Source organism: Pezoporus occidentalis, unplaced genomic scaffold, assembly GCF_034315485.1.
Source record: "Pezoporus occidentalis ecotype Australia unplaced genomic scaffold, CSIRO_AGI_Poc_V1 ctg42, whole genome shotgun sequence".
NCBI lineage: Eukaryota > Metazoa > Chordata > Aves > Psittaciformes > Psittacidae > Pezoporus > Pezoporus occidentalis.
Genome location: NW_026915747.1, coordinates 3,513,913 through 3,535,052, shown reverse-complemented (window position 1 = coordinate 3,535,052; position 21,140 = coordinate 3,513,913). Strand labels below are relative to the sequence as shown.

At 42.1% G+C, this 21,140-nt stretch overlaps 1 protein-coding gene across 2 annotated transcripts in view; it reads left to right on the top strand.

The window, feature by feature from the left end:
- The first annotated feature begins 413 nt into the window (after positions 1–413).
- Positions 414–21,140, top strand: part of MAPK12 (mitogen-activated protein kinase 12) — a 32,424-nt gene continuing 11,697 nt past the window's right edge. The window contains exons 1-6 of one of the 2 annotated variants that reach the window (XM_062634235.1): positions 414–629; positions 1,325–1,454; positions 8,024–8,082; positions 10,221–10,332; positions 17,384–17,413; positions 19,002–19,049. In XM_062634235.1, coding sequence (XP_062490219.1) covers positions 514–629; positions 1,325–1,454; positions 8,024–8,082; positions 10,221–10,332; positions 17,384–17,413; positions 19,002–19,049 — 495 coding nt within the window. In that variant the 5' untranslated portion in view covers positions 414–513. The remainder of the gene's footprint in view (positions 630–1,324; positions 1,455–8,023; positions 8,083–10,220; positions 10,333–17,383; positions 17,414–19,001; positions 19,050–21,140) is intronic. The other variant, XM_062634236.1, reaches the window with a different exon arrangement.

Below are 21,140 nucleotides of genomic sequence, written 5' to 3'. Positions count from 1 at the left end.
CCCTCAGCTGCACGCCTTCGTGCAAAGGTCACCTGAAAGCCCTCCTTTGTACTCCCAGCCCTCACCACCGACAGCCCCGTCCTTTGGTTAACACTGCCATTAACACCCGGTTTATCTTATCGGACCCAGAGCCAGGCTCCACACCGCGGCGTGCACCCTCGCGGAGCAGGGCGGGCACAGGACGGCTTCCAGCTCCACGGCAAAGGGCGGGGGGGGCGGCGGGAGCCTCGGCACCTGCTCCCCCGCCGGGACTCGCTGTGCTGTCCCCAGGGCGCTGAGGTCGGGCCCGGCCTCGGAACAGCTCCAGGTGCCGGGGCCCAGTGGGTGGGACCGCCGGCCCCGGCCCCGGCCCCGGCCCCTCTGGGCAGCTGTGAGGCGGGCGGGCCGCCCGGCGAGGCTGGAGGAGGTGCCGTTCGCTCAAGCCCGGCCCCTCGCCCCAGCCCGGCTCGGCGGCGCTGGCCGCTCCCGTTCCCCCCCCGCCCGGGCTCTTTGTCGGCGGGGGGCCGCGGCGCCATGTCCTCCCCCAAGAACGGCTTCTACCGGCAGGAGGTCACCAAGACCCTCTGGGAAGTGCGGGACCGCTACCGGGACCTGCAGCCGGTGGGCTCCGGCGCCTACGGAGCCGTCTGGTGAGCGCAGCGCGGCGGGACGGGGCGGGACACCCGGGCGGGGTGAAGGGGCGGCGGGCGCCGCGGTGGCCTCTGCCCGGGGGGACGCTGGTCCCGTGCCGCCGCTGCCTGGCTCGCGTTGTTCCCTGACAACTTTCCCGGTTGTTGCTCCTGGCCCGGCCCCGCTGCCCACCTGGCTGCCCCCAGCAGGTCCGGGCAGCGCAGCCGGGGGAGCGCAGCCCTGCGCGGCGCAGCCGGCTGCGGACCGCTGCCCGGCACACGGCTCCTGTACCGGAGCAAGCAGAGCCCGGGGCGCTGCTCTGCCCTTCCCGAGTAGTGCTGCCCGCTGAACACAGCGTCCCCAGAGCCCGGGGTGCGGGTCCTTGGGACGGGACACCAGGACTGGGTTTGTGTCGGTGCTGGGTCTGTGGAGTTTGCGGGTTTTCAACTTTTCTTTCCCTTCTGCTTTTTTTTTTTTTTTTTTTTTCTCCCCAGATGTTCCTCTTTAAAGCCTTTGAAAATTGGCTACTTTTCATCGCAGGGCCTGGCAGCCTCTTAAACGAATGAAACTATAGATGCAGGATGCTGCAGGCACGGTGGTCCTCTCCCTGGGCCAGGGAGGCTGCACAGGCCCCTGGCCGAGTGCTGGGCAGCGCGGGCAGGATGCGGCCTCGTTTCAACCCTTGCTCACGAAGCTCTTCCTTTTCCCTTTAAAGCTCAGCCGTGGATGGAAGAAGTGGTACCAAAGTGGCCATTAAGAAGTTGTACCGCCCATTTCAGTCTGAACTCTTTGCCAAACGCGCCTACCGAGAGCTGCGCCTCCTGAAACACATGAAACACGAAAACGTGAGTTGGGTCGTTAGCAGGTATTTCCCCTCAGGGCTGTGGCTTACTCTTCCTAAAAACCAAATATGTGTATTTGGACAAGACAGATGTGTAGCTGAATGGAATTCGGGAATCTTTTGGCCTCTCTTTTGTCTGTACTTTATCCGCAAACATCAGCTCACACGAACTAGAATATCCTGTGGGAAACACCACTTCATTTCTATGTAGGAAAGATTGGGTGGGGAAAGTGAGGACCACGGTGGGATTTGTGCTCAGAGCTATTGCTAGAGATATGAAGGACCAGAAATTATGATCTCCATCACTGTGTTCCTGTGAGGTGTAGGAGAGTGCAGAGCATAGGGCACTGCCTGTGGGTCTCTAGTGCCAGCACCTCTTTTTGCACATGGCTATGGCATATGCGCATATCTTTGGGAAGGGGTAGGGCCTTCCCCTTTTTAACAATTAGTGAAGCATTTGGAAGTTTTGGCTCGTACTAATGTGACACAGGAAAACTTCATGAATGACCAAATAAATTGCTTTACTGGGCAGTGGAGAATAGGATACAGAGCTCTGCACAGATTCCCACGTAATGTGATAGAACAGCTGTAGAGAGAAGTGTTGAAAGTGTCATTGAGATACAGATGCTGAGTCCCAACAGTGCTGAGTGGTTTAAGAAAAAAAATAAAGGAGAGGTTTGTGTGAAAACAGCTTTTGTGGAATCAACATGGATACCAGGAGAGAAAGGTCCTAGGGTAGGCTTGGAAGATCCTAGATCCCAGTAGTGGCTTTAAATGCTCCTCATGAAGAATGCATGTGGAAGAAAAGAGAGTTTCGATTGAGTTCTTAAAATGATGCATAAAAATCCGGTTTAAAATGTTAATAATTACACATAGCTCCATTCAGATGGTCTTCAATGGCTAGGAGATTGGAAGTGAGGATGAGAGAAACTGCTAATTACAGTAGCCAGTCATTGCCATCTAATGTTGTAGTGTTAACATTGTGAGTAACAATAGCATTTAGGTTCATTCTGAAGAATAATCTGTGGGATATCTTGACTGTCCAGAATATAACAGCCCTTTTTATAGATTTACGAACCTTTGTGCTGGTTAACATTTTAGTCTGAATCTTCTAATACATTTGATTATTGATGAATCCTTTGAATTAACTGCTTCATAACCGCACCTATGTATATATGTTAATGAGTTAACATTTGCAGGGAACTTCTGTGTAATGCATGGGCTTTCCTATTCTCAGCATTTTCTTTACTGAACTTTTGGGAGCAGAGCAGCTCATGCAGTTGCCAAGCTCCTGACTGTGTCCAGACTTTGAGATTATTTTTCTTCCATTTCCCAGAGTGATCTGTTGGGTCACATTTTCCACTCCTAGCAGTTTTTATGTGATGTGTGCCCTTCAGGATAATACTCTGGAACCCCTCCATGGACTCATTTGGTAATTAGAGAGTCTAAAAGAAAATGCTCACTGAGGAGCATGAGCACAATCTGTAAAAGTTACAAATCAATATATATGAAGGAAGGGAATAATTTACAGTCTTAGGAAACAGTTTGGGCCAGGGAAAGAAGAATCTGTTCTGTGTACTAAGGAAAAGTTTTACCATGGAGTATGACATCTACTCATTACAGAACAAAGACTGAATAAATGATCCTGCAGGGATTCGTGGGCACTGGAGGCAAGCTGAATACTCCACCCGTCCACAATGAGGCTGACATGGGTGGTACAGCCCATCAAGAGAATTTCCATCTGCCATCCCAGCCTCACACCCTTCTGTCAGTTGTTTTGCCCACAGTGAGTTAGGAATAGCAACAAAACCTGTTAGGATTTCTAGTCCTTGGGCTGATCTTAGGATACTTCTTTAGCCGTTCCACCCATCCAAAATTAAACCAGAATGGCAGTATCGCTCGTCAGGATTTTCAGCCCCCTCTTTCACCCATTCTGTCAAAAAGCCTCTTTTTTGCATATTTCCACCAAAGGCTGGATTTACAGACAGGCAGTAAGGTCCTCCCCCACTCACATCAGCATTCCACAGTGTGCTGTGCACACCTTTAATGATAAGTGCAGCAATGGTAGGACCTTTGTCTTTTCTCTGTCATTACCACATGGCTTCTGTAGGTCTAGCAATGGAGTTTTGAATGGGTCCCACTATGGTGGATGCATATCTCCCTCTAACAGGAATTAGTAGAATAGAACAGTGATTGGCGTATCTTTCCCAATATGTCTATTAATGAAAGTGTTATAATTCTATGGAATAGCAGTTATTGATCTTTCTGACTGTACTATAAATACAACTGCTATTAAAAATTAATAAAACTGAAGTAATTGTTTCAAAGATCACAGTAAAATAGTACTGTGCCACTGTTATCTCTGTATTGGGTGTTGGTAATCTTAAGTATGTAGAGATACAGAGAGCTATGTACATGATAGCTGGTCTAATAGCAGTAGTGGCAATAAGTGGCAATAGCCACTGTGGATTAGACTCTGGTTATTGATGCACGTTGCACTAATCTGCCAGTACAAATCTTCATCTTGCCTTCTTCTACTTTGGGATATAAACTGTTTCAAAGGTTCTTTCATAGTTAAAATTACATTTAATATGCTCTTCTGCTCTTTTCTTTCAAAATTACTTCTGTAATCATGATGAATTTGTTGCTAGATTCCATTAAGAGTGTGGTGTTTTGTTTTATTTCACCATGATTACTTCTGGATGGACCATCTGTGCCTTTCATAGCTTTCACAGGACCATAGGAAGTGTTGTGTTAAGCATGTAGCAACACTTTATCATATTTTATTAATCTTATGCTGTATTCACAATTTCTTCCATCATTTCGATGGTCTGACACATTGTGTTAAAAATAGCATTTCTGATCCTCCATTAAGGTGGCAGGAGATACCATTAAACCCGTGCCACAGTGATATAATTCATCAGCTTGTCATGCTTCACTGAAGAAAATGGAGGAAACTTCAGCTTAATGCCCTGGATGGCTTCCATTACAGACCCTTTGAGGAATATGCTCATCTCCTTAAATGTGGAAGGGTTGTAGGATGACCTGTAAAAAATATACAAGAGTCACTCTACTGAATTATACTGGAACCTGTATTTTACCTTGTAAGGAAGCTAACTCACGGTCAATTTGCTTGTCTATGTAGGTGTTTACAGGAGGAGGCAAGTCTGGCTGCTGGTGTGACCAACTTTCATTATGTGTGCTAGACTGTAGCTCTCTGTAATGGCTCTCAAATGGGACATTACTTAAATGTAGTGAGGAATATTTCTGTATAAACAACGCAAACTTGGTAGCATGGGAATTCTCATCAACCCTTTGCTAACAAATCCAGAGGAGAAATTGTGTTGAGGACCACAGGGCTGTGTGTGAAGAGGACAAGACCTGGCTGTTAGGAGATAGATCGTTGTCTTTCATGACACTGGTATCCTTTCTTTTTGGTAGGCCTCTTAATTTGAGGTGCTCGGAATGTTTCACAAACATAAGCTACTTCTACTGCCTCAGAAGCAGGCTAATCAAGATCAATTCCTCAGACGCTGCCAGCAAGAAAAGTTAGTTTCCAGCAGGAAAAGCTGCCAGATCACTCTGTAGCTGCATAAACAGATACTCTGCCACAAGAGAGGGGATAATGTGAAAATGAGGAGTAAAACCAGCCAAGGCAGAATGTGTGGGGGTGTTTTTTGTTTTGTTTATTCATACTAGCTTGAAGTATTTATCACACTAAACCTTAACAGCTCCTGATTATTTCTTTGGCATGGCTGCATTTTATATAGAACAGACTGTTTACTGTTAGGAAGTTTTATTCAGTAGTGCTGCTTTTGTTCCCTGTTTCTTTCCGAGTTCAGGTAGAGCAAAGACCCTTAAACTATGCAGGAGGAGTTCGTTGTAGAGAAAATAGCAGGGCAGTCTGTGTTGTTGCCTGACAAAATCTTAAAGCTGTCCCTCTTTTCAGTTCCTCTTGCCTGACATGAGCATTGGAAGAGCAGCAGCCGCTGCAGTGTACAAAGTAATCCATTATGTGAAAGCACAGGGGAAGATAGAGATGAGGAGCTCTTTGCTGTTGTGCTCTGCCACTGGAAAAGCTGAGATGGAAAAGGCAGAAACTACCATCCAACAAAGCTGTTATTTATTCATTGACAGTAGTTAAAGTTGGTCAGGGTAATTAGTGTGAATGTCTTGGGGGGTGGGTGGACAATAAGGATAAGAAGGGCTAGAGATACTGCCACTGGCTTCATAGGGAAGACGTACAATCATCAGAGTAAGTATGTTGAGTAAAACCATACCTATGGAAAGCAAGTTAGATCAGTATATGGGTAGTTTTGGTATTACTGTGGTTTTGCTTTGGAGGGAGATGGGAGAGACACAGTCATACACTCTCTCCTTGAGGTATAAGGGAGGAGGGAGCAAAGTCCAGGTTGTTTTCTGTGTGTCCTTTGTGGGCTCATTCCTTTGAGAAATTGCCTTTTGGCAGAGTTAATGAGGGAAAAAAATGAGACATCACAGAATGCGCTGGGTTCATTCCTTGGCTGCGCTACCGCCTCTGATGAATGAATACCAAAAATAGATCTACAGACGGTTTCACAGATACTTCCGTTACGTTTCGTATAGGCCACACTATGAAAAAGAAGTTATTCTTGCAGTTGTTTTGTTGTGGCTTACTTTTTTGCTGGGACATTAAGTATTACAAAGGGTTTTTTCCAAACACTGTATTTAATTGAGAGCATTTTAGATGGACACAGGATTTTCCATGATATTATGTAGGGGGGAGTTTCCTACACTTTGTCCAATTCTTTTCCTGAAGAAGTATCTGGAGTTGTATCTTCCTTAAGGGATTTATTTTACCCTGTACCTCCTTGTGCTTAATGTATCTGCAGAAAACTGTGATCTAAATGGAAAGACTCATGACTCTGTTCCAGTACAGGAAAATCATCCCAAAGCACAGCTATTAAATAAAGATTACTGAGGAAGAGGAAATGGGTCCCTTGCTTTCGTTTTAAAATTGATTAACTATTAGTACGGCTTCCCATTTTCAGGCAGTAAAACAGATTTCAGGATTTTTAGAAAGCTTGCTTTGTAAAGCAAGAAAAGAAGGATTGTGAGACCCTTGGCATGTTAACAGAGTTTTCTGGTTCATTATTTAAAATTCCTGGGCATTGGTCTCAGTGGTATCCTTCACTGCAGAGGTTTTGCAGCAATGATAAGCTTGACTCCATGAGTTTGCAGCCTTACCTCAGAAGTAATATATATTGTATATCAGATAGCATTAAGTAACTGTTTACTTGCATGGTGAAGCAGTAAAGTGTTACTGAACTTCATTAAGAGTGTGCTGGGGCTGGTATGTTCTTTATGAAAGTGTGTTCTTTGTGCCTCTGTGTTTCACTACGAGTGCCTAATAATGCCTTGGTGCACAGATGAATGTAGTGCAGTGATCCCGCTGTTGTCATCCTCTTCTGTGTCCCTTCTTTTACTGTGGTGTCCCTGTGGCTTTTACTGTTTGTTTTTGTGTGTTTCCTGCTAAGGTAAATGAAGGCATGGAAATAGCTCCATGAGGGGAACCAAGCAGGACTTCTGAAAAAGTGGGCCTTGATAGGGAAAGAAATGCATATTGGATAAGATTGCTGCTAAAACATTAACCTTCTTCTTTTGAATACTGAAATCTGAGGAGAGCACACAACTTTTCTGGCTGTATATGCTCTGTGTGTGTTCACATGCTGCCTTAGGAAATGCTCATAGAGCTGCATTATGCTCCATTGTTGTCACATACATCTTCCTAATCCTGCTCTCCTCCCTTTCTCTCCCTGCCTCCACACAGAAATGGAAAACCTTATTGTAAAACTGTCATGCAAAAAACAAAGAAAATAATTTATTGCTATAATATTAGTACTGAAAGTATTATTTCAAATAATAACCACATTCTCTGTGGGTTTAATTATTGTTTTATGGTAGTTATAGTATTCTTCTTAATTAGTTTCATTTAACAGTCCTTGGGTAAATATTATTAGTGATTTTTTTTCAAATATAATTATGGCTACAAAGAAATAGAGTTGTAATTTTCTGTGTTCATCTTTATTAGTTTTTCTGTCTTCCTCATCATTATGACATTATGGTAATACCCAAGCTAACTGCAGTAGTTTGCTCTGAATGTGGAAAGGCTAAAAATCTGTGCAGTAGTGATTACATCACCGGCTAGGTGACTAGCATTTATGACTGCTTCGGGTTATGAACTGATTTGTCTGGTTCATTTTTCACACTTCAGTGGTTAAAGTTAAAAGATGCTCTCTCTTACATAAGACTGTCAGCCTCTGAACTTCCCATTCAAGTAAATACATGTTTATTATGTTTTTTTCACAGGGTCAACAGCCCTCAGAGTTATAAAATTAAACACACAACAGATCCTGGTGTTGCTAGGCGCTACTTTAGGTATACGTTCTGCCATCTTTATGCCTGTAGATAATGCTTCACGATAGAAATGGTTTTGATTATTTTTTTTTCACTTATTATGCAGTTCAGGATTTTTTGTGTTAAATCAGTATTAATCCATGTTGGGTTTCTTTTTTTCTCTCCTCTTATTTTTAGGTCATTGGAATATTAGATGTATTCACACCAGATGTAACACTGGAGAAGTTTAATGACTTGTAAGTTCTGAGATGTTTGTGTTTGGTAGGAGGGCAGCATTGCTTTTGTGGGAGGAAGGGTTGCTGGATTTTTATCTATAAGATGTGTACTTCTTTCAGGCCTTAATAAGTGAAAGTTTAATGGATTTCCTAATTCACCTTTCAAGTATTGATTTCTCACCTGAAGACCCAGGTTGTCCAAATGATAGGATAATTCTTAAGCAAAACAAGTAGGCTGAAAGTGATGCCTGCTCCATGACATGCCTGTGTGATCCATTTTAATACTAGGATTAATTCAAAACTGCTGATGCTGCTGAATGTGTTTAGTGATTATCTGTACTGTGATCTGTTGTACTCCCTTGACTGGTTTCCCAGTCCAGTGGTCCAAACAGCACATGGTAAAGACCGTTTCTAGCACCAGCCATGTACCTGACCTTTTTGGCAGCATCTCAGATACTTAGCATGTCTGCTGCTTTGCTTATGGATCCCACTACAGTTCTTGTGCATTAGAGTCACTAGAGAAACAGTGGTTACAAGTCCTATTGGGCTTAATGTAGATTTCATGTTACATTCATAGAATTGTTCTGGATTTCATCTAATGTAGCTATGTTTCAGAACTAACCTTGCATACTTATAATAAAGAAAGCTATCTGACTGGAATATGAAGGACAGAAAACAGGGAGCATGAGTTCATACTGATCCTTTGGGCCAAAATGATCAATGAGCCAAAAAGGTTATTGTTCATATTGCCTATTGTGCTAGCCTTTTATATAGCATATGTAATAGAATGCCCATCTACCTTCAAGCACTGTCTTAAATGGGACCCTAAAATAACCTTTTGAGTTTTAGAGGTGCAAGTCAAGTAGGATGGACACTTTTATATCTGAAACTGCAACAGGTGAGCCTGTGGCAGAATTTGTTTTCAAGACTTTGGGCAAGCTAATACTGGTGAGCAGAGGTAGAGGTGTGTACATTTAAAACAAAAGTAGAGAAACTGTTTCTGTGAAATGACCGCAAATGGGTCATTTAAGGGAGACTTTCTTTTTGCTGACTAGTCATGAGATGTTGTCTGTGGCCTGCTATACAAATACCAAGTTCAAGTGGATTTATGGCTAGAAGCAGCAGAAACATTATGGGAGGTTTCACCAGAGCCAGTCACTAAGGTTGGTCTTGTCTGACCCCTGGGGTTTCTTAGCTGACTTGTAGCCCTCCTGCCTGGAGGGGAGCGTGCTCATACCCAACTGTCCACTCTGCTATCCTGCTTCTCTATTCTAACAGTCGGTGTTAACAAAGTTTGAACTCAAAGTCCTGTCTATGAAGGAACAGTCCTTTGCATGCTCATGTTTGTGTTGAACTTCCTTCAGTTTTAGATGTTGCTGACTGAAATGGTGTACAAAATCAGAAATGTATAAATCTGTACCAATTCGAGTTCTACTCTACCACCTGCTTTTCACCCCCTCCATCTCTTATTCTTTGCATTAATCATGCTTATATGATACATGATGTGCCAGAACAGGCTGCTCGTCCTCATTTTGTAAGAATTCAGGGTTTTAACTAGAAATTGCAAAGAACTTAAATGCATTAGGCATGATGTTCCAGTTGAAGTGATTTGTTAATCAGGTGCCTAACCTTTTCAGATTATTTGAGGACTCCAGCTATGGATTTTAAATACATTTTTGATAATAAAAATAAGTTTGTGAAGTTTCAAGTAGTAGATAAAGTGTTTAAAGTGAGCCCAAGTGTTTGATCTCATTGTTGTCCTGTTCCAGTGTGGTGCTCATAAATTATTACTAAAGTTTGGATTTTAAAACTCAGCCAAAAGTGGGTTTTTCCTCTCTTATGCTTTGTTTGTTTCTCCATCCACCCACATTTGACTGCAAGAAATTTTAAGTCATCAATTTGTAAACTTAGCAAATTGTGCTTATGTAAAAATGTTGTCTTATTTGTGCTTCTCATTGTGTTCTTTGCAGTGCTTAATGTTTAGATATTGCTTTGAACCAAAATAGATAGAAACAGAAAACTGGAGGGCAGGGCGATGATGGAATTGTTTAGTAAACAGAATGATCTGTAACTTAATATTGTCACTGAACTATAACATACAATTATGTTTCGATTTATTTGACAAATTAATGTTATTCTGGCTTTGTTTTGTTTTTAAGCTACCTTGTCATGCCATTTATGGGAACAGACTTGAGTAAGATAATGAAGCATGAGAAACTAACTGAAGACCGAATCCAATTCCTGGTATATCAGATGTTGAAAGGCTTAAAGGTTTGCTGCTTCTATTATTATTTTGATTTCACAATCTTTTTTTTCCTAGTAAATCATTATGGAGAGCTAGAAATACTTATCCTTTGATAGTGGGATAAACTTTATCTTGCCTGGCATAGTAAAAGCAGTGACATTCTACACAGCAGTTGTTCAGTGGCGATAAATGTGAACAGGGGAGGGGAAGTGTTGTATTAATTATGGTTTTGTCTGTGGCTTTTCAAGCAAAAATAAAAGCTATTAATTCAAGATCTGTATAGTACATTGATCCAGGATGGCCTTGGTTTCTGTATCTGAGTACACCAGAAAGTGCCTGCTGTGATTTTTAGTTGCCTTCTTCCCCAGCAGTTGACTGTGGTAGTGCTTTGCCATACCTCTTAGTGTGGTTGGTTGGAGAGTGTAAAGACTATGAATGAAACCGCTGTTGAGTTCAGAGGCAGGATTCCCCTTGGCTTGATCCCTCACCTACATCATCGGCTTCAGATTTCTGTCATTTGAAAATGTTTCCATGGCTTACCAATACTGGTCTGACGCACTGTTACACAAGACATCTGCACCTAACTTGTTCTAAGTGTGGCACGTGTCTGTGCACATGTGGAGTGCAGACCCAACAGCTACAGCAAAACAGCATAGATTTGAATGTTAATGACCCGCACAAAGATGATTCTAAATGCATAAGCTGTCATATACTTTGCATGGTTTTCTTCCTCATCTTTCTGCTGTTTATTATTGCTACTACTTTTTTCCTCTGTTTGGGTTTTAAAAGATGGATTGTGATTTATTGGAGTTCATAACTTACAACAGAAAAAGAAGATACTTTTTAAGCCCTCCCTGTCCATGTACAACCTGTATTAATGTGATATGAAAATGCTTCTCAGTCTATATTGGCACTACAGTGCTTTGTTGTTTTACAGTGTTTGCTTTTTGGGTGTACACAGCTGTTCATCATGAAAGGGCTACTACTTCTTTATTACATTTTTATTTTGGTGACACAATTACAAGTGAAGAAGAACCTTGACCTAGCTCTGCAGGCTTCAGCCAGGCTCTCTATAGTGGTGGCTGTTTTATTCCCTTTGCTGCTCTGGAAACATGTGCTGTAATGAGTCCATGGAATGGCACTGTCTGGAACTGAATGTCATTTCTTGGCTGCTTGCACAGTACAGTTTTGATTTTACAGTCCCGTGCCTGCAACATACAAAGTATGTGAAGACTTTCCTCTGCACTCATACAGGGATAAGTGGACTCACTGTACTGGAAGGTGGGTTGCAGAGGGATGTGCTCTTGCAGTCGAGATATAGAGATGGTTTTGATACAGGAAGGTCTAGCACATCTATCAGGATGATCTTCCAGATCTATATTTGCATTGCCAAACACTATTAAAAATGAATTATATCGTAGGACAGCATGCTGTTCCTGGACAAAAACATCAGGAAAAGCATACACAAGACTCCTTTGTCTCTCAGTACTTAAAAGATGCAGAAGATCAAGTAAATTGTTTTACTCCCTTCACAAATCTCAGTAAATATACTTTGTTGTTGAGTCCTGCATTATTAATTTGTCTTTGACCTTATCTCAGATTTTGTGTTCTTCATTAAGTAGACATTAATTCACATAGCCTTTTACATATGCTAAGTAATTATTCTTTTTATGCTACAATCGTGCATTTAAATGCTGTAATTCCCATTTTACAACTGCAGAATCTAAAGCCAGGTTTGGGGAAATCGGCTTTATTTAAACTGGAAGGAATTCACCTTCAGGCTTTAAATCTGGAATTACGATTTCAGTTTCATAGTTCCCTAGTTACAAAGCCATGTCCTAGTAAGTGTTTTCTCAAGGACAACATAAGTAGAGCGGACTGTTTAGTTGCAGATAACTGTCTGGGAAACAGGTTTCTAGGAGAGGTGTGCTATTCACCAGAGATTTAAAACATCATTTGGGCTGATTTTAGATGCAAGCAATATATGAGCTGTAGAAAAATAGCTTTGAGTTGAGTGTAGTAGAAAGGATGAATAATGAATTTCATTTCAGTGAAATGGCTTAGAAACATATTTTGGTCCCAGTGGCCTAGATTATCTCAGAGACCAAGAGTGGTGTTTGTGGGTCCCAAAGGTTGACTGAAGTCTGTTGGATCAGTAGATGTGGAAGGCAAGAAGAGCAGACGTGTATGCTTGACCTACATGTGAAGAAAACAGAGCAGGGATTAAAGAGGATGCGTTGGCTTTGTGTGGCAGGTTTGGTAGTGGGGGCTGCAGGGGTGGCTTCTGTTGGAAACACCAGGACCTGCCTCTGTGTCGTACAGAGCCAGTCACAGCTGGATCCAGAGTGGATCTGCCAGTGGCCAAAGCTGAGCCCATCGGCAGCGTTCATCACACCCTTGTGATAACAGGTTTAAGGAGTGGTGAAAAATACTGCAGCAGCTGTGAGAGAGGAGTGAGAAAATGTGAGAGACACAGCCCTGCAGGCACCAAGGTCAGTGAGGAAGGAGGAGGTGCTCCTGGTGCTGGAGCAGAGATTCCCCTGCAGCCCATGAAGAAGATTGGTGGCATGAATTGACCCCTGCAACCCATGGAGGACCATGTCAGAGCAGATATCCACCTGTAGCCCATGTAGGAACCCATGCTGAAGCATAGGGATGTGCCCATGGACAGCCAGCATCGAAAGAGACTCCTGGCAGATTTTGTGGCATGACCTGTGTCCCACGAGGATCCATGCTGGAGCTCCTGAAGGACTGCACCCCGTGGAAGACTGGAGCAATTAATGTAGAACTGTCTCCTGTGGGAAGAACCCCATGCTGGAGCCAGGGAAGAGCATGAGGAGGAAAGAACAGTGGAGACAATGTGTAATGAACTGACCACATTCCCCATTCCCTGTCCCTCTGCGCTGCTCGGGGGGAAGAGGTAGGAGAGACAGGAGTGAAATGGAGCCTGGGAGGAAGAGAGTGGAGGGGAAAGGTGTGTTTAGTTTTGGTTTTGAACTATTCTGTTCTGTTAGTAATTGGCAATGAATTAATCTTCCCCAAGTCACATCTGTTTTGCTCATGCTGATAACTGGGGAGTGATTTCCTTGTTCTGATCTCAGCTCACAAGCTTTTCCATCGTATTTTCTAACCGCCACCCTTCTGAGAAGGGTGAATGAGACAGTAACTCAGTGGGCACCTGGTCAGCCTTGGTGGGTTGACCAGCCAAGGCAAACCCACCACAGAAGAAAAGAGCAGGAAGTTCCTGATGTTCCCTGCTATTCCCAGGGTCTTATAAAAACGAAAGCAGTTCTTACTCCAGTTACAAGGCAATCAGCAGGGATGCTGGGATAGTCTTAGTTAATTGGTATCTCTGGTCTCTAACCCTGTTACATCTTCTGTAAGGAGTGATTCTCATGAATATTTTGTTTCTCTCCCCTCATTTTGGAGAGCGTAACTGTACTTACCTCAAAGTTACCAGCAGGAAATAAGACATTATTCAGCTACTGGACTGTTGTTTTGTCGTTTCCTATTGCACAGCAAACATGAAAAGTCTTTAATGTATCTGTTCCATTAAAGTTTGAATTGAATTCTTCTTGAACCAATCCATCCAGCCACAACAATGCACCTAGTTGGAAATATCTGTAAGAAACAAGAATGGTTCAGTGCTTCAGGGACATTCTTGCAGCACTGTCTGTGCTAGGAGGTGAGTTAAGCTGAAAGCAGTGTTGCTATCATGCAGGGGGAGAAGAAAAGGGCTCAGTAATTTGTCCTTTTCCAGCTATCAGGAAGTTAGCTGTTAAAGAAACTTTGCCAGGTTTTGCAGGAAAATCCTGTACTTTCCGAAGTCTGCTGAACACAGTGCATCTGTGTTTACTTAGATTGCCTTTTTGTCAGGGCAGGGGGAACCAAGCATGCACACAGGTAGCACTCTGTTGAGGCATTGTAAGGGAAAAATACTTGCAGTGCCTGGGAAAGAGGTTCTGTAGACCTGTGTTGTAAAACTCTTTCAACTTCCCAAGCTTGACCTCTCTTTTTTTCTTCCACCTTTTAACTTTGATGGACTCTATTGGGCTGGGTGTGGGGTGTTAACAATGTTACACAAAGGACAAATGCCTATCACAGGTAAAGTACATAAGCACTTTATAGAATGGTTTGGGTTGGAAGGGACCTTAAAGCTCATCCAGTTCCAACCACCTGCCCTGGGCAGGGATACCTCCCACTAGACCAGGTTGCCCAAAGTCCCATCCAGCCTGGATGAGGCTCATTTTTTTGGTGAGCCTTGTAATTTATCAGAATTTAACTTCATCTGTGATAGGGAAAAACAGTGGGATTTGACACCACTTAAAATCAATGAGGTGCCTCTGCTTTGTCTGTTTCCTAGCCAAGCCTTAGTCTGGTATTAAGTTTGTTTAAGTGCGAGTTTGCAACTTGGAAGGGCTTTCATCATTTTATTTGTTTGACATAAGAGCTGTGTATTGTCAAAGAGTACAGAAGGCAAGCTGAGCAGAAATGTCTCTATGTGGGTGGAAAGGGCTGGAGCTTCCACTGTTTTCAGTCTTGGGTCCCTCTTCTGCAGGACTGCCAGTCAGGTTCCTGTTGGTGGAGGTTGGGGAGGTGGGTAGCAGCCCTGTTTTCTTATGTGTTCAGTATTTAAGAATGGATGGGTAGCTCTTGGGCCATACAGACACCTGTTCAAGATTCTTTTGCCACACTCAGGGTGATATTTACCTGCTCGAGTTCTCCCCTTTTGAAATCTCTATTTGCTTTTTTTGGTTCATATTTGTGTTTGTTCTTTTTGCTTCTCTGCTTTCTCTTCCTGCTCTCACACATTTCCTCTTTGGTTTTTCCTGCCCTGCCAAGTCACTCACCCTTTTCATTTTGCACGCTGCCTGGAATGCTTTCTTCTGAGTCTCTTCTAATTCCCTTTCTATTAGTTTTTTTATTTTGTGCAGAGATTGCATATGCAGACAGGAATGCTTAGAATTTAGACAACTGTTGGATAACTTCCTAGCATAGTCTGAAGCTTGCATTCAAGGATTTATGCACGCTACCAAAAATTGTCTTTAGGATAATGCACAGAGCTCATATGCTCAAGGCGCTTTACTCGCATTAGCTGGGTTTTTGAATCTAATATTGTTCAGGTGTAGTGGTAGTAACATACTGTGAGGAATATGTCTGCACTGGCTGGGATGGTTTTGCCATGTTAAGAGTGAAAAAAACCTGACAATAAATGGATGATTTAATGAGGAGAATCGGTAAGAGGAGGATCCTGTTTCAGAAGGTTATTGAACTGGAATGGAAAGGTTTCTGAACAGAGGCTGGCATAGTTCCAGTGCTGCTACCTGCCAGGAGATAATAGAATGCAGTTAAAGAAATACAGCTATTTTTAAAGAAACACAGCAGCACAGCACCAGTATTTCAGCTTACAGAGGGGCTGATGTGTACATTAGCACCAGGAATAAGTGCTACTTCATGTAATCTCAATAGTGTTGTATTAAGAGGAGGGTTTAGAAAATACAGGCTTGCTCCCCAAAGTGTTAACATCATTTTGGTGCTGTGAACTTCAGTGGGGTGAGAACACCAGTGAAACCACACTCTTTCCCCCAGACAGGTGAGATTAACTAAAACCCAAAAGGGTGCAGTCCTTCTAGTTCCTGTTTCTACATGCCACATTCTTAGGTGCAGAAATTCCTCAGTCTGCCAGTTACTTCTTTACTGTGTACAGTCACACCAGCAAAAATAGCCTATAGAATATTTTAAGCACCTGATCTGGAAAATCAAGAGGCTTCAGTAAGAAGGCATTGAAATGATTTTGAATGCAAGCGATTGTGATATCCTTGATCAAGATGGTTACTGGCAGAAGACACCATCTTTTTCTTTACTGGCAGTTTAACTACTTACAGATACATTTCTTAAAAACAAACAAACACCAAACAAAACCCCCAAACTCCCCATATATATCCTCTCTGGTATCTGCATACAAATGACAAACTTCCTCTTTCTGCATCCGGTTCCTCCCATCCCAATCCACTTTATACACATCCATCACAGATACATTTTGTAGTTCTTCATCTGCTGTAGCAGTTTTACAGCCAACGTTCTGGGGAACAGCCACACGCCTTCAGCCCTTGTGTCTGCCCCAGGAAATCCTGTGAGGCACTTTGGCATTTCCTAGGGTGATGTTAAACCTTGCCCAATCTGCAAGTAGTGTGTAGCAGGAACTGGTCTACCGCAAATGCCAAGACCTGCAGGGACCTGGGCACAGCAGTTGTCAGTGCAACAGCGGGGCCCTACCACAGTCTGGGCTGGATTGGTGAAGTTGTAGGCACAGGGTTAAGGGAGGGGATGTTCTTTTTTCACCACATTTCAGAACCTATGAGACCACATCTGGAGTGCTGTATCAGGTGTAAGAGAGGAGAAAGTAAATATCAGAGTTTCATTTCTGTTCAGCCACTGCTTTAAAAAATGGTTTGATTTTTGTGAGCCCTTATATAGATCACTGGGAAGGGTGATGAAAAAATTCAGGTAAAAGAGAATGTCTTGCAACATGCCCTCTAAATGTTTCATTGAGGAAGTACTGAAGCATGTAGCAAGAGTTCTCAGCTAAAACCTTGACTGGCCTTCATCCTGGTCTTAAATGATCTCTTAAAAGTTAGTGCTGCTGGAACATGTGAAACTACACTATGACTGGAGACATCTGTTGCAAGAGAGCATTTCTGACATATAAAATAGTAGGATTTATTTTTGTACATATATATATATATATATATATATAGCAATGCCAAAAATTAACTGAAAACGCAATTTTATGTATGGGAAGAATTAGAACTATATGAAGAATTAAAAAAAAAAGTATGATCTGTTGCAGTATTCAAACTGATTTAGTGGTTTCTTTTTACTGGGGGAGGGGAAGGGCAAAGTGCTAGTTTAATTATATGAATGTTAAAAACACAGCTAAAAAGGTCTTTTGTGCAATAAATAAACCTTTTCTAATTTAATTACTTTAGCACCATGAAAGAGTACTTTCTCCCCTGCCCCAGGCAACTTCTTTAAGTCAGGACCACAGTAACTAAAATATACTTTCTCTTTTTACAGTATATTCACTCGTCGGGCATAATTCACAGGGTAAGTGGAAACAATATAAAAGATGTTTATGTTTTGATAATATGAGAGGTGTTTGTGAATAAGCATGCTCATAAATGTGCCTGAAACTCTGTTTATAGTGTCTGGATTTGATGATGCCTTTGGTTTCTTCTTCAACAGGAACAAAAGGTGGTATGGTTGCATCAGTTTAAGCTGGGCACTCGAGTTGCACTGAATGCAGCTTAGATTTGGCTTCCTTAAATTACCTTGTGAAGCTGCATTGTCCCCACAAGAACAAATAGTGTCTAAATTAAGATGGTTAAGTGTTTCTTTTTTTTTTTAATTAAGATTAAACTTTTAAGAACAATATATACATATACATGTTGTTTAAGAATTATGTTAATGTTCAAGGAAGTCCACTTAAAGTCACTTTGGTACTGTGAATAAGAAGTTCTGAATGATCCCCTCCTGGTTCTAAGCAGCATAACTTCCCCCAAAACCGTATCACAGCAGTAGAAACTGACCTTTTGTACTAAGATACCAGGAGCAGCACAGACAGTGCACACCATCTAAAGATGGGCGCTTTAAGCTGGACATGGAGGCTACGCGAACTGCCAAAATAATGTAATAAGTTGATATTCTTGTTTCTACAACTGCTGTGATCATGGTCTGAATTTACAGTTGCTGAGACCTTTTCTAAGCTCCCTCTTGTTGGCTCTTAAGTTTCTTGATTTCCTAACATTTCTTTGTACCAATTTGCTTCTCTTCAAGGCCCTTCTAATCTTAAAACATCTTCGTCTAAAACAGGTGGATGCCTGTTAAAAAGTTCAGAAAGAAGATTCTTTTAAATGTCTTGTGCCAAAGTGTGTCAAAGGTTTGAAAAAGCTGAAGGAAAGTCGATTTCTGATTTTTTTTTTTTTCTTTGTCTATAACTGAATGTCTAAAAGTCACTGATGTTGCAAAATCTTCTTAGCTGTTGCCAGTACGCTTCCCTTTGCTGCTAAACTTAGAAGTACAACTTCTGGAGATCGTTAGGAGTCTCTGCAGTAGTTAAAGAGGCTTAAGGGAATTCTTTTTCCATGTTGCGGTCTCCATTCAATTGCCTTTGTTAGGAAATCAATTTTCCCACACAAGGGAACAGAGGCTTTTAAGTAGAATCTTTTTTGATTCCTTCGGTACTTCTTCTAAGTCTATCAGTGTGGAACCTTTGTAAAGTGTATTTTGATATGCAGTATGTACAGTGGAGAAATGTTTATGTGAATCCTTAACTTTCTGGTGTCAGGATAAAATGCCACCAACTTATGTCCAAACCCCACTTGCAGTAAGATGAGTGAGTTCCTTCACTGGCAACTATTTTCCTGACTTCTAGCAGAAAAAAAAGTTGATTTGTTGGGGGGTGGGGGGACCCATACTGGAAAAAGCCAAACCTAAGCAAGTTTGTGTCTTTGTTTCTGTTACTTGTTACATTTAATGTTCTCATTTGGATTTATGACATTATTTTACCTGTTGCTGTTCTAAGTAGTTGTATGAAAGCCGTTAAACTTAAATGAAAGAAAGAAGGAAAGAATGAGTGCTTCATTGGACTTGGTGTAAAATCAACAAATAACATCCATTTCAAATCTGATTACAGGATCTAAAGCCTGGGAACCTGGCAGTAAATGAAGACTGTGAATTGAAGGTAGGATATGTTTATTTGAAAAAGCAGTCAGATGTGTTTAGAAATACACCACAGAAGACAATGAGTGCAACAGCTGCGGATGTGCTGGCTGGTTTCAGTGGAGGGCCAGGCTTTCAGCCCATGGGCTTTGAGGGGTCGTGAAGAAATATTGGAATGGTGGAAAATGAAAGGGAAGAGGAAAAAAAAAATACAAGCCACTGCTCCTTAGAAGTATTTTCCCATTTGTTTGACTTCACTCACCACAAAAATAACGAAATATTTATTTAAGATATAAAGCCCTGAACAGTGCAAATCTCTTCACCTCCTATTTGGACGTCCTTGACTGATATAAATGTGCATTTCCTATGAACAGCAGAGGCAATGGTCAATTTCTGAGACCATTATGGAGCCAAGCACAAGAAATGGCTGCCCCTCAAACTAGAAATCTTGCCTAGGATGTTTCAGCTAAAAATGTCCATTCCAGATAGGACACTGTGGGAAGGTGGTACCCAGTGCTAACAGGGGAGAGATGGGGGTTGACTCCAAGATGTAGTTGATTTCAGGTGAGGAAGTCAGTGCTATGGGTTATTAGAGTCATGGCATCATTGGCGCAGTTGCTGACTTAGCTCCTTCCAGCTGGGTGAAGGGAAGTGTAAGAACTGAAACTGCTTCTGTGGGTTTGGAGTTGATGGAGCAGTCCTTACCACAGCTGTGTGCCCACAGCAAAGGCATGTTTGTGACAGTCCCCCTTTTCCTGTGTGATGTGTATGTTGCAATGAATACTGCTGTGTTTGTATGCAGTCATACATCTAAAAATACTTTTAAAGAAAAAAAATCACATGGTTACAGTCAGATAAGAGCTGTAATGGAGAGCTCTTTTTATGATATGTTGCGGCTAATCTGCTAATCTCTTCAGAGAAGCATGAGACGAATCACATAATGCTCACCACGAATAAGAACATCTTATTTCTTTGAAAGTGATTGCTTCTGCACTGTTACTGCTAATAGCAGTATCAACTGCATGTAGACAACAGTGTATTTCATAGCAGGAATCATAGAATGTATCAGTTCTGCTTCATTTTTGTTCATAATTGAAGTAGTGAGAAAAAAGTCATTAAAGTGAGACAATTCTTAATTCAGCCTCCTATAGTTCAGCTAATGGCAGTTTCTGCCACTACACTGCAAGACAGGTAGATTTGATGGCATTTTTTGTATTACCTAGTTGCTGCCTCTCTGGAGTGGGACAAGTATCAGTGTGTACTGGGCTTCCCTTCAGAGATGGGCAGGAGGATGGTGCACACCCACACCCCTTCCCAGTACCGAAGCTGGGTTTAGCTGCCATGCACCCTTGGAGACCAGGGCTGTAGCACCCCTTGTGGAAAGTTATCAGTCCTCAAGGGCAGGTGTTGCCACTTCCTTGGAAGAGTTCTCTGTACTGTCTGAGTGGTAATTCTCCTCTTGCACAACATTTGTCATCAAGCATCCTTCTTAATCATTGAACTGAAATACTGAATCTGGCCAACTCTGATTGCACTTTCTTAAATGTATTGGAAATCTTCCAAAGCCCATTAGAGTGGATAATATTTGTACTTCAGAAATCATTATGCAGTGTACCCTGAGCTAGCAAAAATACATCTATTTGGCTGTGTGAAATGACTTTGTTATTAAAAAAGTCAATTATTTATTATGAAGCAGAATTATGTAGTGCTCAACACTGTTTATTTTGGGAATATATTCTCTTGAGTGCAGACATAGTAGCCCCAGACTGCTTCCAGTCCCCAGTTAATTATATTCTTGTATTTTAATTTTTTGTCTTTATAATTGATTTTTCTCACCTGTCTTCCCTTAGCTCTAGCAATCTGAAAGGCTAGGCAGGGTTCTTCAGTGAATTACAAAATCAGGCTACGTCTTCTATCATGTGCTTGAATGACTGACCTATACATCCTCACAAAACAGCAGTAAATTTGAATGGGGCTTTTGTATCCTGACATGTAAATACATTTAGATCTTATGGCCAAGGGTTCCTCCCTAAAAGAGGCATAAGACTTTATGGGAGTAGTTCAATTATGAATATGTTATGTGTGTGTATGTATACATACATGCATACATACA